The 13,573-nt window shown below is 43.3% G+C and overlaps 2 protein-coding genes across 3 annotated transcripts in view; one reads left to right on the top strand and one right to left on the bottom strand.

Moving 5' to 3' along the window:
* The window catches only part of Asb7 (ankyrin repeat and SOCS box containing 7), a 33,691-nt gene extending 30,129 nt beyond the window's left edge, over positions 1-3,562 (bottom strand). The window contains exons 1-2 of the mRNA XM_013012015.1: positions 3,170-3,562; positions 2,874-3,022 (exon numbers count right to left, since the gene is read on the bottom strand). The gene's annotated coding sequence lies outside the window, so the exon portion shown is untranslated. The remainder of the gene's footprint in view (positions 1-2,873; positions 3,023-3,169) is intronic.
* A 484-nt stretch (positions 3,563-4,046) lies between these two features.
* Lins (lines homolog (Drosophila)) overlaps positions 4,047-13,573 on the top strand; it is a 13,680-nt gene continuing 4,153 nt past the window's right edge. Inside the window, exons 1-6 of one of the 2 annotated variants that reach the window (XM_013011842.1) lie at positions 4,047-4,218; positions 7,063-7,568; positions 7,662-7,751; positions 9,364-9,505; positions 10,769-11,356; positions 13,351-13,522. In XM_013011842.1, coding sequence (XP_012867296.1) covers positions 7,092-7,568; positions 7,662-7,751; positions 9,364-9,505; positions 10,769-11,356; positions 13,351-13,522 — 1,469 coding nt within the window. In that variant the 5' untranslated portion in view covers positions 4,047-4,218; positions 7,063-7,091. The remainder of the gene's footprint in view (positions 4,219-7,062; positions 7,569-7,661; positions 7,752-9,363; positions 9,506-10,768; positions 11,357-13,350; positions 13,523-13,573) is intronic. The other variant, XM_013011843.1, reaches the window with a different exon arrangement.

The following is a 13,573-nucleotide window of genomic DNA, read 5'->3' as shown; positions in this document are numbered from 1 at the left end:
TTAGCTCTTGCATATTAGTTTCACCGAAAGCTCCCCATTTGTTTTAATTAAGTGGTGCAAACCAGAATTGTGCTGTCTTCACACAGGAAGCAAGGTAAGTTTGTTACTCAAAAAAAAAGAAACAATTCTTTGTAAAAACACAGCTGAAGTAACTGAAAAAATACAAATGGTCAACCTGCAGAAGACATTAGCTCCAAGGAGGAAAGATTCTAATGGTTCAAAGCAACAGGGAAAGAGAAGCACAAACTACACTGCCCAATCAAAAGGCACCTGCACCTGGCTGGCAGGCATGTTGAGGGGGGCTCTACTAGACGACCTAGCCAGCAACCCCAAATAAACACAGCACAATGTTATTCAATATAGTTCTACATCCCAGAGCGTTTATACACTGGGTCTGTATACCACGAGGCTCCATCATGCCCACCTCATCTAAGGCTCCAAAGCTCCAGCAGAAAACCCACTTATGTGTGTAAAGGAATTTTTAGAATTCACTCTTCCGGATGCGACACAACTCAAAGTCTACATCACAAGTATCATAAATGGAGTGGCATGGTCAATGTCCTATTAACTCCCTATGCCAGCCGATACCATCTCAGAAGCCTCCCGTATGGGAGCCAGGAAGTCTTCTGAGTGTTACACCGAATGAGTGCATGTGGTTGAGAATGAAGCTGCACCAGGCATTAGAATATAAACTACACTGAATAGCTTCCCTAATTCTCCCGATGTGATTATATAGTCATTATCAAACAAATACAATGGCCAATGGCCACAGAATTGACACCAAGTTGACTGCTAGATTGAAAAGCGGTAACTACCTAACTGGCCATATTGGTAAATACTCTATCTTACTGGTATGGCATCATCTAGGCCAGCCATTCTCAATCATGACTAACAACACCCATCTCGGTCTTAGAAACTATTAGAGCCCAGTAGATCCATGGACTATTATTTATAATAGAGCCCAGTAGATCCATGGACTATTATTTAAACAATGAGACCTGCCTACGAATCAGAGGAATATCTACCCTTTACAAGTCTACTGTAACAGACCCTCACATACTCAACCAACATGAAAATATACCTCCCATGCTCACCTAGGGAACCCTAAGAAAATATGCTAGAGTTAAATTCACAACAGGAAGAAGTAATTCATAGAAAAGGCTTGAACTTTAAAAATATACATCACATATTTTAGCATTTTCTTAATGTTCTGAGGTCATCTTTACACATCACCTGGGTAGTGACTTACATATTTAAATAAAAAACTAGTCTTCCACTTATATATTTCTTCACAGTTTCTAAAATTGTTAAGTACCCTTGGTTCCTATGCATAGACAAAAGCTGCCCTAAAATTTCATTATGGAGCAGTCACTGATAGATACTAATTCCTTTTTTGTCTGAGACAAGAACCCAGGCTGGTCTTAAACTCAATCCTTCCCCCTTTGGAACTTCTAGACTCCACCTCCTGCATGCTACAATTACAAATGCTGGGATTACAGACATGTTCCACCACACCTAGACGATACTAATTCTAAATCCCATTCAGAAAACACTGTCTTTGCATCCAGTTTCAAGTGTCATGAATATGAAAACTTGGAAGTGGAGCTGTGACTCAAATGGTAGAGTACTAGCCTTGAACAGAAAAGACCAAGAAAAAGCAAAGGGCCCTGAGCTCAAGCCTCAGTCCCAAGACACATACAAAACTGAAATATGCATAAAAATTAATATTTAACCTGTCTGATTTCCTTAATATCTTCAGAGATTAGAATTTGTGGAAGATAGAAAGTCTGGTGGAACACAGTAAGTCAAGGTTTTTTAAGTATGTCTTTGTACTAAATAACTATGCTCTTGCTAGTTGTCGTTGGTAGGAAAATGACTCTTGGCTGCTTTTTGAGTTAACTCTTACATAATTTGTGTTCTTACATCCCTTCAGGAATTAGTGTCCTAAACAATTTTCGATGCATTTTCAGAGACCCCAACAAAATAGGCAGCAGAAATGAGACATGAACTAGACGCTTAAATTTCAAGCTAGCAAATTCTCTGAAAAGGTTTTAAAATGAGAAATTTTATATATGACATCTGCCAAACACTGAACCACAGATTATCTAAACACATCAAAACATCCCTTTGTTTGAAAATACCTTGTCAGGTGATTAACAGCACTATGTGGTTTTTTAATTTTTTAAACAAATTCATCTAGAACACCCGAGTATTTCTGTTAGTTTCAGTGCCCATCCATATCTATAACAAGACTCAAAAAAAAAAATCCCAGAGTTAAGGGCTTCAGGGGCTAATAATGCTGCTTTCACACACTTAAGGTACAGATTCACTTTTTCTAGGACCAAAACTTGTTTTCTGAAGCTTCCAAATTTGAAGCCATTAATTTACCTTCCCTCTACCAAACCACTGGAAGTTAGGTTAACAAATGATTTCTTGATGGAGGTAGAGAAAAGAATGGGGAGGGGGGGAACCCAGTAAATTGTAGTTTAATTAAAAAGCAGAGTCATTCGGAATTAACAAGCAATTAACATGGAATTGAAGAATTCCTAAGAGAATAAGGAAGTGGGGGCGGGAGTGGTAAGAAAGGTCTCAAAGCCTCAGAGCAGACAGAGTAAATGGCAGAGTGTACCAAAAGATAATGAAACACACCAAACAGGATGAGGTGGACGAGGGGAAGGATATAGCTTAGTAGGGGGTACAAAAGTTATTAAGTTGCTAAAACCAAGACATTTGGCAGTGTTGTTTCATCTTTGCTAGGAAACTAGGGTCTAGCAAAAAGTGCATTCCCAGGCAACCACCTGGAAAAAAAAGCATGGCTTAATGAAGTAGGGGCCAGGAATAAACAATGGGGGAGGGGACGGTGTATCTTTTACCTGTATAGAGGAGGCTGGTCAGAGGCACTCTGCCCACTGATTCTTGGGTGGATGGGCAAGACGCCCTTGGCAATAATTCTCCAGCCGGCTCAAACCCGGGAGTCGGAAAGCAGTCAGTGGTACAGTGTTCCAAGGAAGACCAGAAAGACCTGGGGAAGAGGAAGCATAGAAAAAAGGCTGAAAAGAGTGTGAAGGACTGGCAGACATGAACAGCAGGGCTTCCCCTCCCTCAACCCCACCACGTCTACGACAGTCCCTAACCCCCACCCCCTCCCGAGGAAGGTAACCGACTTTACCTGCTCCCTCAGCTGCTGCTTCTCTTCCTCCTCTGAGCCCCCTCCACATTCACCAACTTCTCCATTGAAGAAGCACCACGGGCAGGGCCGGACACGGTTGTTCCTGATTCTTCTCAGTGCCCCAGCCCGGGGAGCATCCAGACAACTCCAGTAGACTAGGGGTGCCGGTCTCAGCCCCCCCGGCAAGCCAGGGACAGGGGTGCAGGGAGGAAGTGCCGACTCGGGGTGTGGGGGACTCGGAGCCGGGGGCTGCCGCGCTCCGGGCCGGAGGCTCCCACCTTACCGAAGGGGGGACTCAGGAGGTCTCGGGACAGCGAGATCCCACGTCGTACCGGGCCTGAGATGCTAGCAGCGAGGGGTGTCCGCACTGGGGGCTTTCGGGATGCACTTTGCACTGGGCCACCCCCGCCCCCTCCCTTCAGCACTTTGGGGTCACAGGGGTGGGACCAAGTCTTCAGCAGCCAATCAGAAGCCGCACTGGAGCTGGAGCCCAGAGCCGTAAACCAGGTTCGCGGTGGGGAGGGTGAGGGGGGGGGCGGGGACGACCTGGTTGGTCGGCTGCTTCCTTCTCTCCTCCTCACCCCAGCAGCCTTCGCCTCCTGTGTGCCGTAAAGCTGCCTGAGGATTCGCGACAGTGAGAGGAGGCGCGTCGATAGGGGCGGGGACTCGTCTCTGATTGGTCTCTCTCACTTTCCCCTCCTCCCCCGCCGTGACTTCCGAGACTCCGCCCCCTCCGGCCGAGAGACTCGAAGCGGTTGCTAAGAAACGCAGGGTTGGCGAATAGGTTTTCTGCGCATGCGGGTCTGGGAAGGATCAGCTGACAAGCTGATTGAGTGAAGTTACGGTGGCCCGGACCGGACATCTGAGGGCGCGAATGGCAGTGCCGAGGCCTAGTGTTATCGACCCAGCTTCCTGACTGACGGGTGTTTGAGTTCGGCGGCGAGAGAGGCGGGAGACCGAGGAGGCGGGGAGGCAGAAGTTTCCCGGAAGCAGATTGGGGTCCCTGCCCACCCTGGCTTCTCCTCAAGGATTCGTATGGCGGCGTCTTGGTGAGTGTGTGGCTCTCTGAGGCCGCGGGGTGGAGGTAGCTCTCGGACGACCGACGGGAGCTCTGTCCTTGGCTCCGCGAAGGACTTGCCTCGCAGGACAGCGAGCCTCTGGGTTTCCTGTGAATGAAAGAGCAGGGAGGGCAAATGCCAGATGGATGTATTCAGACTTGTGTTTATTCATTGAGCTAGCCTCTAACCGACGCGCACCACACGGAGAACGAGATAAATGCAATCATGTGTACTTTTATCGAGGAGATACACACAAAAGGATCTAAGATTAGTTATCCGAAGGTTTGTGTTTTTTTAAAAGCAAGTTATTGCAGTCGAATTTGGTTCTGACGAGAGAGATTGTTTTAGGTCTTCTAAGAAAGTGGACATTTGAGCAGCAGTTTGAATGACACAGAGCTAGCAAATCCGAGACCTGGGGGGAAATTTTTGCAGGTGGAGTGAATCGAAAGTGCTTCACCTCTGGTGCTGGGATACCTTTTGCTGCCCCCAGGGACTGAAGCACATCCTGAAAGCTCCCAGCCTGGACACCCCATTCCTAGCACTTGGGAGTCCTGTATGACTTGGAGTCTCAGCCCTAAAATCTCCTGAGTCCCTTCCTGAACCAGAGCTGTAGCCCACATAGTAAGGGGGGAGGGGCATGATTAAACGTGAGAGTGTGGCAGGTTTCCGATCTTGAAGGACTTACGTCTCTTAATTTATGTTGGGGGGGGTGGAGGAGGGTGCTCTATAGAGAAAACTGTCCTGGGGAGCTAGAAGACTGCAAATCCAGGCAAGAGATGCTGGTGTCTTAAAGGTCCCGATACACCAAACCTGGGTTCCCACCAAGGTCATTCAAAAAAGGGGCGGGGCTGCTCGATTGTATAGGAACGAAGCATTTTAAGGTATAAGGTACTGTGTGTGTGTGTGTGCGCGCGCGCGTGCATGCACACACCAGTAGTATGACTTGAATTTAGAGCCTTATGCTCTCAATTTGGCATTTTCAGTAGATGTTGACACTCTACCATTTGAATCACGCCTCCACTCCCAGTTTTTTGCTGGTTAACTGGAGATAAGAGCCTCTGACATTTCTGCCTGGGCTTGCTTCCAACCTAGATCCTCACATCTTGGCCTCTTGTTTCATTTTAGTGACATATGATGGCCATTGATTCTTGTTATTGCCATATAGTTTTAAGTTGGATCTTAATCAGCTTAACCATAGAGCAGTCTATTTTCTGTGTATAAATTGGAGAAAGAGAATGAATATGACTTAGCCCAGGGATAGTTTTTTGGGGGGAGGTAGGGGGCATTGTTTCTTGGTTTTGTGATTGCTGGGACTTGAACACAGGGCATTGTGCTATTGCTTGGCTTTTTTTTTTTTAATCACAGCTAGTGCTCTACCACTGAGCCATGCCTTGGTGCCCAGCTTTCTTGGTTAACTGACTACAAGAGTCTCATAGAACTGGCTGCTTGGGTTGCCTTCTGTCTTTCATCTTCACATTTCAGTATCCTGAGTACCTAGGATTACAGGCATGAGATAGTCGAATGGTTTTGAACTGGGGCATTTTTGCCTCTCAGGGAACATCTGACAATGACTACAGACAGTCTTTGCAGTCAAAGTGTAGTAGTGAGTTGAGAAGAGCTGTGCAGGCACACTGTGGAGGTCAGGAATGTTACTTAGCATCCTGCTTAGCAACTGCTGAAAAATGTTAGTGTAAAGCTGTCATTTCTGCAACTAACTATATGCTCTTGAATCCATATGGAAAGTAAATCTATATTGTCTCATATGGTCTTAAAACAATACTCTTATTACAATTTTCACTTTGAGAAATTCAGCAATCAAGGGGCTGGGCATGATGGTCTGTTCCTGTAATCTAGCCACTTGGGAAGCAGAGATAGAAAGATCACAATTCAAGGCCAGCCCATCCCCTCTCCCCCTACAAAGTTAGACTGTATGTCAAAAAATAAACTGGCCAGGAACAAGTGACTCCTGCTTGCAATCCTAGCTACGTGGGAGGTAGAGATCTGGAGGATGGTAGTTCAAAACCAAGCTTAGCAGAAAAAAAATCTAAGAGACTTTTTTTTTCCAATTAACCAGCAAAAAAACTGGGCTGGAGGCGTGACTCAAATATTAGATTATCATCTGGGAGCAAGAAAAGTCGAATGAGTACAGGGCTAAGTTCACGCCCTGGTATCTGCAAAAGTAAAAATACTAGATCTGAGCATGTCTGTAATCCTAGGTACTCAGGATCCAGGGATATCACAGTTTCAAACCTGCCAGGACAAAATGTTCAAGAAACACACACACCCCCAATCTCAGTCAATAAAAACTGGGCATGATGATGCACATGTATCATTCCAGCTACACAGAAAACATAAATAGAATGATCACAGTCCAATCTGGACCAAGCACAAAGGTTGAGACTCTGTCTGAAAAGCAATTAAAACAGTAAAGGGCTGGGAGCATGGCTCACGTAGAACACCTTCCTAGCAAGCCCAAGACCCTGAGTAAAACCCCATAAACCAAAAAGCAAGCTAAGTGTGGTGGTGCATGTCTATAAAACCTGCTACACTCGAGCCATAGGTGGGAGGATCACATGGCTGGTGCCAGTAAAAGAATGAGATACTATCGGAAAAGCAACTTAAAGCAGAGAGGGCTAGAGATGTGGCTCAGGTGGAAGAAACATCTGCCTAGGAAATATGAGGTCCAGAGTTCAAATCTCAGTGCCACCAAACAAAAAAATTCAGTGATCAACATTGCTTTCAGCTTAAGACGTAGTGATGAAGTAGCCACAGTTGTCTTTCCCCTGTAATGTGTGTGTTACAGTCACAATTTTCAAGTTGCTTTTCTTCTTTCAGGCTTTGCTGAGGAAACATCCAAGAGATGCATGGTACTTCTTAGCCCTCTGTATTTACAACTTGCAGTTGTCAACCCTCTTCTTACCGGATACACTGGGGAAATCAAAATGGAAGCATTCTATGAAGTTCTAGGACAGTTATACCAGAAGGTGCTTCATGGTGATCCACTTGATGGGGCAGTCCAGGATTATGCCTTTTATCTCACCCCAGCTTTCTCAGATCCTCTTTGCTCTATATCCCCCTCCTTCGAACGGTCCAACCCAGAACGTGTACAGGGCATTCACGAGCCATCCTCTGTCAAGCTGACTGCCATTCCCAATGTGCCTTTGTGTGTGGAGAGCCACGCTCAGGTGAGCGGCGCCCAGGACATGATGCTCCTTCAGTTAACCGTGATCAAAGTGATAATAACCAGGACAGTGTCCCTTCACACGGAGACCTGTGCAAAGGAGAAATACAGAGATATAATTCGAATGCTTTTACAATCAACTGAAATTGATTCTAAAATGGTAAGCCATTTTCTTTCAAAGATGGAGCTATTTAACATGAGTGCTGTAAAAAACACTTTCCAGTGGTGATTTAATGTATTTGTTTTCCAATAGATCTGCATGCTCCAAAAGCCAGATAAATTATTGTCTCACATGGCTGCCCAGTGTCTGGGGCTGCTTCTCTATTTCCAATTGAGAGAGAAGGTAAGAAAAGTGATCAGATAATGCTGTTGTTTCTGGTATGACATCTTTAAAGTTGCTGTTTGTCACTAAACTTCTTCAAGTTTTGTGCTAATAAAAATATTTGCTCCCAAAATAGATAAATCATCAAAATAGTAAAAAAAAAAAAAAAAAAAGGCTGGTGTCAAGGGTTAGTCTTAAATACATAGTAAAGCATAATAAATCGCCTTCTTGGCCTAAGGGTTTCAGAGTCCATCATTTTCTTTCTGCTCTTAAAACAAGTCCTTCCCTCACCCCCTCAGGGAAAAAAATTGTACTTAAGAACTTCTATTTAAGACCAAGGCTATTGGCATAAGTTTGATTATACAGTGAAAAATACTATGAGAAAATTCAATATCAGATTATTCTCTTCTATATTTGATAAATTCAAGCATCTACTAACTTATCCTACTGTAATGATTTGTTTCTTAAGATAGTATTTTTTGTGGGCCAAGCATAGCGACTCATACCTGTGATCCTAAGTACGTAGGAGGCAGCAATCAGGAGGATGGCGCTTATGGCCAGTGGGAGTACAGACGTGAGATGTGAGACTGCTTTCCTCACCTCATCTCCATAGTTGGACACAATGGCGTGTATCTCATCCCAACTACAGGGAAAGTGTAAATGGGTAAATCACTGTCCAGCCCAACCAAGGCATACACACAGAAAACCCTATTCAAGAAACAATGATGATAGTCATGTGTGTAATTTTATATACCTAGGAAACAGATCTGGAAAATCTTGGTTCTCTGAAAGAACCAACATAAAGCAGGGCTGGAGGTATGGTTCAAGTGGGAGAGCATGAGCCTCAATTGGAGCAAGCAGAGCAAGCATGAGGCCCTGAGTTCAAACTCTGGTACTGACAAAAGAGAAAAAGAAGGAAACCAAAAAAATTAAATTAAATTAGCATATATATATATATGAAACATACACATATACACAAAAGAAAAGAAGCATATGTATATATATGTGTGTGTACGTATGTGTGTGTGTGTATGTACACATAGCTCAAGTGAGTCCAACTCCCAATACTGCCCAAAATAAAGATACTTTTTCTGAATATAAAATGTGTTATTTTAGTGGAAATATTTAGAAAATACAACATGAAAAGCAACATAAAAATTAGACATTACTCCATCATCTATAAATAATACCACTAATACTTTCATGGCTTCATTTCTATTGCATATTGAATTTCTTGACTTGAAGAATATAAGGATATTTCTGGGCTTCTCTGTCTGCTTTTGTGCCAGTGCTGGGGCTTGAACTCAAGGCGTGTATGCTGGGTCTTAGCTTTCATGCTCAGGGCTGGCACTCTACCACTTAAGCCACATCTCCCCTTCCAGCTTTTTGCTGGTTAATTGGGAATAAGAGTCTCACTGCTCAGCCTGGCTTTGAATGGTGACCCTCAGACCTCTGCCTCCTGACTAGGTAGTATTACTGGTGCTCAGCAGTTTCTTCTTTTTAAAATCAGGTATTATACTTCTTTCAGGTGAACAAGTAAACAGTGTCATATATAGTTGTGTGTAGTAGGTGATTTGTAATTATAAAGAAAATGCTGAGTTATAATTGCTTTTTCTTATTACCTCACTTGTAGATACCATTAAGTAACTCCTGGATTGCTTTTTGCCAAAAAAACCTTTCTGGACACCCTGATGGGGGCGCAGTAGTACATTGCATCTGGACTCTTACAGCTGGAATCAAAGAAATCTTTAAAGACACATGTCCCCAAAAAACAGGTATGAGTTACATCGCCCTCACCTTACATTAATGCCTCACCACAGGAGCATTGTATTTATCCTGCACAATGAAGCTTATTTTATGCCTTATTGCTCTAATATGAAAAACTATAGAATCTCTCCCCATGTCTTTTTGATTTAAGATAACCACTTACACAGAAGTTATAGCTCACACTTGTAATCCTAGCTACTCAGGAGGCTGAGAATGGGAGGATCACAGATCAAGGCCATTCTGGGCAGAACCCATACGTAGGTGCCATGTGCATTCCTGTCATCCTAAGCTACTTGGGAGGTTGAGCCTGGGAGGATCATGGGTCAGGCCAACACAGGGAGAAAGGTGGCTCAATGGTAGAGTGCTTACCTAGCATGCATGAGGCCCTGGGTTCGATTCCTCAGTACCACATAAGCACAAAAAGCCGGAAGTGGCACTGTGGCTCAAGTGTTAGAGCGCTCGCCTTGAGCTGAACAGCTGAGGGACAGCACCCAGGCCCAGAGTTCAGGCACTACGACTGACAAAACACACACACACACAGACACACACACACACACACACACAAAACAGAAAGCTGAGACTCTCGAAGAAGCTGCCCCTATAGTCCCAGACTGAAATAGGCTGATTGTGGTCCAGACCAATGCCGGGGCAGGAATCCAGACTCTGTCTGGACAAATGGTGAAAAGCAGGGATGGAGGCATGTGTCAGTAGTAGAGATTCTGCTTAAAATAAAAGGCCCTGAGTTCAAACTCTAGTATTGCCAAGAAACAAAAGGTTGTATGGACAATGTTTAAAGCTTTCATTATTGTATCTCCTTTGCACAGCCTGATACTGTAGATACTTGTAAAGTAAACGTTTGCCACGATCACAATTGTTTATCTGTGTCCTCATTGCCTTGTGTTACAGGTAAATATTCTGAGTATTTATTTTCCACTTCTGGGGCTTGAACACAGAGCCTCATGCTCTTGCTTGGCTTTTTCAGTGCTCTGCTACTTGAGCCACACTTCCACTTCCAGCTTTTTTCTGGTTAATTGAGAATTAGAGCCTTGTGGACTTTTCTGCCTGGCTCACTTCAAACTGCAACCCTCATGTGTCAGCCTCCTATATAACTAGAATTCCAGGCATAAGCGCTGGTACCTGGCTAAAGGTAAGCATTATAAGTCTGTTTTTTTTCATCTTAGAAAATGATACACATAAAAATTGAAGTGTAAAATTGTGTTCCAGCAAGCTGTTTTTCCTATTGCATATGATTACTGTTTTCACAATTGCAGAAATTCTAAGGCAATTCCTGACTCCTTTTGATACGACTCTGGAAATATTCTACAGTTCTTTACTTTCTCAGAATTTTGAAAACTGCCATGAGCCTTCTACAGTCATAAACAGCTTGATAGGTTTCCTAGAATTGCTTGAACTTCTCATAGCCTCCAGAAGCTTCCAGGAGTTACAATTGAGGAGCCAAAGGATTGTATTTTTGAAACCTTGTGTTCTCAACGTTCTCACCTGGCCTGTCCAGGCTTTTGTCAAAAGGAAATTGATCATATTCATCAAAAAGTGCCTTATCCGGAAAGTGGGGGAAGACCTTTGCAGAGGACCCGTGCCTGCCTCCGTGGCCCCAGACAGTCTTCTAGACATGGACACGTTGGCTTTAGCTAAGGCTGTTTTGCATGCCGTGCATCTAGGATTGTTGAAGAAGTTCTCTGTTACTGGAAAGCGTTGCTGTTTTGGAGGTGACAAGGTTCAGCCTGGATGTGGACATACTTCCGGTCCTGATCATGTGATCCTGAGAGCAGCAAGCTTACTAACAGTGAAATCCTTAGAAATCAAGTTCCAAAACTGTACTTCAGCAAATGAAATGAGAGGTAATCTCCAAACTCTTTTTGCGTGCAAAGTAATGTGCAGTTATTTTCTCTAGTAAAATAGTCGGTAATTTTTTAGTCTCAGGAACAGCATAAATTGTTATTTTTTGCCTTGTTTGTTTTGCTTTTTGATTGGTTGGTTGGTTTTTGTTTAGTGTCCATTCAGAGGCTTAACTTATTCATGGCTGGCACTCTACCTCTAGGCCACACCTCCTGTCCAGCATTTGGCTGATTAAATGGAGGTAGAGTCTTGTACAATCTTCTGCTTAAGCTGCCCTTCCACTCTTGATTCTCAGATCTCAGCCTCCTGAGTAACTGGAATTACAGGTATAAGCCACCAGTGCCCAGCTTATCCTGGATATTTAGTAAATATCTTTTCAGAGAGATCAGGAAAGAGAGAATAAATAAGCATGAGAAGAACTGAAATGAACGTAAACATGTCAGCTTTCAGGGGGTAAACTGAATATCTATACCAAAATGAATGTCTTAGGTTTAAACCAGTTGCTGTTAAAGTCATTACAAAACAATGTGAGGGAATTGTTTAAATATAGTATTCTATTTATGTTATCATAAAATCAGTGTATATATATATATATGAGATGAGAATTAGAAAGTGAAACTAATACATATGAAGTTTCACTGACAGGGAAATTTTTGCATGTAATTTCCAAGAAAAATGATTTTCAGTATAGGTCTTGAGGAAGACAAGTCCTGTATTTCTCTCAAGAAAGCTGAACAGTAAATGTTTCTCTGTGCTTTCAAAGATATGTAAGTCTGAATTGAAAGCAGTGATTTCCCCCAGTAATCAGTGAGCTTTTTAATAATTCTGTGCAGTTACAATTTACAACACTAGGTGGCACCTATTAACATAATTCAGAATTTTAAATTGTAGTTGAGCAGTTGGATTTTTAGCTCAATAGCAGTGTTTTCTTTCAGTGCTTTAAACAAATAAAAATGTCTTTCTCTGTTATTTTGAGGGCAAGTTTTTTTGTGTCTTTCATTGCATTGTGCAGCTTTGATATCTGAAGAAGAGATCTTGGTTTTCTTTTTTTATTTGTCTGCCAGTACCAGGGCTTGAAGTCAGGGCCTTGCACTCTCCTTCAGCTTTTTCTCTCACAGCTGGCACTCTGCTATTTGAACCATGCCTCCACTTCTGGCTTTTCACTTATTAATTGGAAATAGAATCTCTAAATTTGTCTGCTCAGGCTGGCTTCAAACTACCTTCACATTTCAGTCTCCTGAGTACATAGGATTACAGGTGTGAGCCACCAGCGCCTGAAACAGCTGAGTTCTTTGCTCACTTATGTCTGTGCTTTTCTCAAGCAGTCATGTGATTTCTCACAAATTAACTAGTTCCTTGGTAGTTGTGGCAAATAGGTGACCTGACTCTATGTGTTAAACTAATGTTCTTGTGTTACTTTTTTTCTCTAACCTCAGTTTCCTCATTTGTAAAAACAAATTATTCCTAATTCACAGCACTTCTCTCAAGGTGTGTGTTTTGATCATGCATCTTAAGGTGCTGAAACACGAGAAAGTAGACTGAGGGGATGGGGTGGGGGTTGGGAAAGACGAGGGAGAATGATGGAAGGGATGACACTGATCAAGATGCAATCACAAACTGATCAGTTGAATTTAAACTGCTTGGTATAACTACTTAAAGATAATAGAAGCCGGGCGCTGGTGGCTCATGTCTGTAATTCTAGCTACTCAGGAGGCTGAGATATGAGGATCGAGGTCTACGCCAGCTCCGGGAGGAAAGTCTGTGAGACTCTTAGCTGCAATAAACCACCCAGAAAACTGGAAGTGGTGCTGTGACTCAAGTGGTAGAGCGTTAGCCTTGAGCTGAAGAGCTGAGGGGCAGTGCCCAGGCTCAGAGTTCAAGTCCCATGACTGAAAAAACAACAAAAAAAAGATAATAGAAGAAAAAATATATAGGCAAGGTATTATTTGTGTGTTCATACACTCTTGCCTGCCCTTGACATTTGCATCTTTGGAAGCTGACTTACAGAGCTTCATGTCCGAGTTACTGGCCTTCCTAAAGCCTCAGCTTCAGCCAAGTCTGCAAGAACACAACCCATGCGAGTGGCTGTCCAGAGTCTTTATCGAGCAAGACGACGACATGCTGGAGGCGGCCAAAGCATCATTGGGCATCTACCTGAAGCTGACCAGGTAAATATGCAAATGAATCACTGGATTGCCTGGAAGCTGTCAGAAAATGTG

This window comes from Dipodomys ordii, unplaced genomic scaffold (genome assembly GCF_000151885.1).
Source record: "Dipodomys ordii isolate 6190 unplaced genomic scaffold, Dord_2.0 Scaffold15, whole genome shotgun sequence".
Taxonomy (NCBI): domain Eukaryota; kingdom Metazoa; phylum Chordata; class Mammalia; order Rodentia; family Heteromyidae; genus Dipodomys; species Dipodomys ordii.
This window is presented reverse-complemented; position numbering and strand designations above follow the sequence as displayed.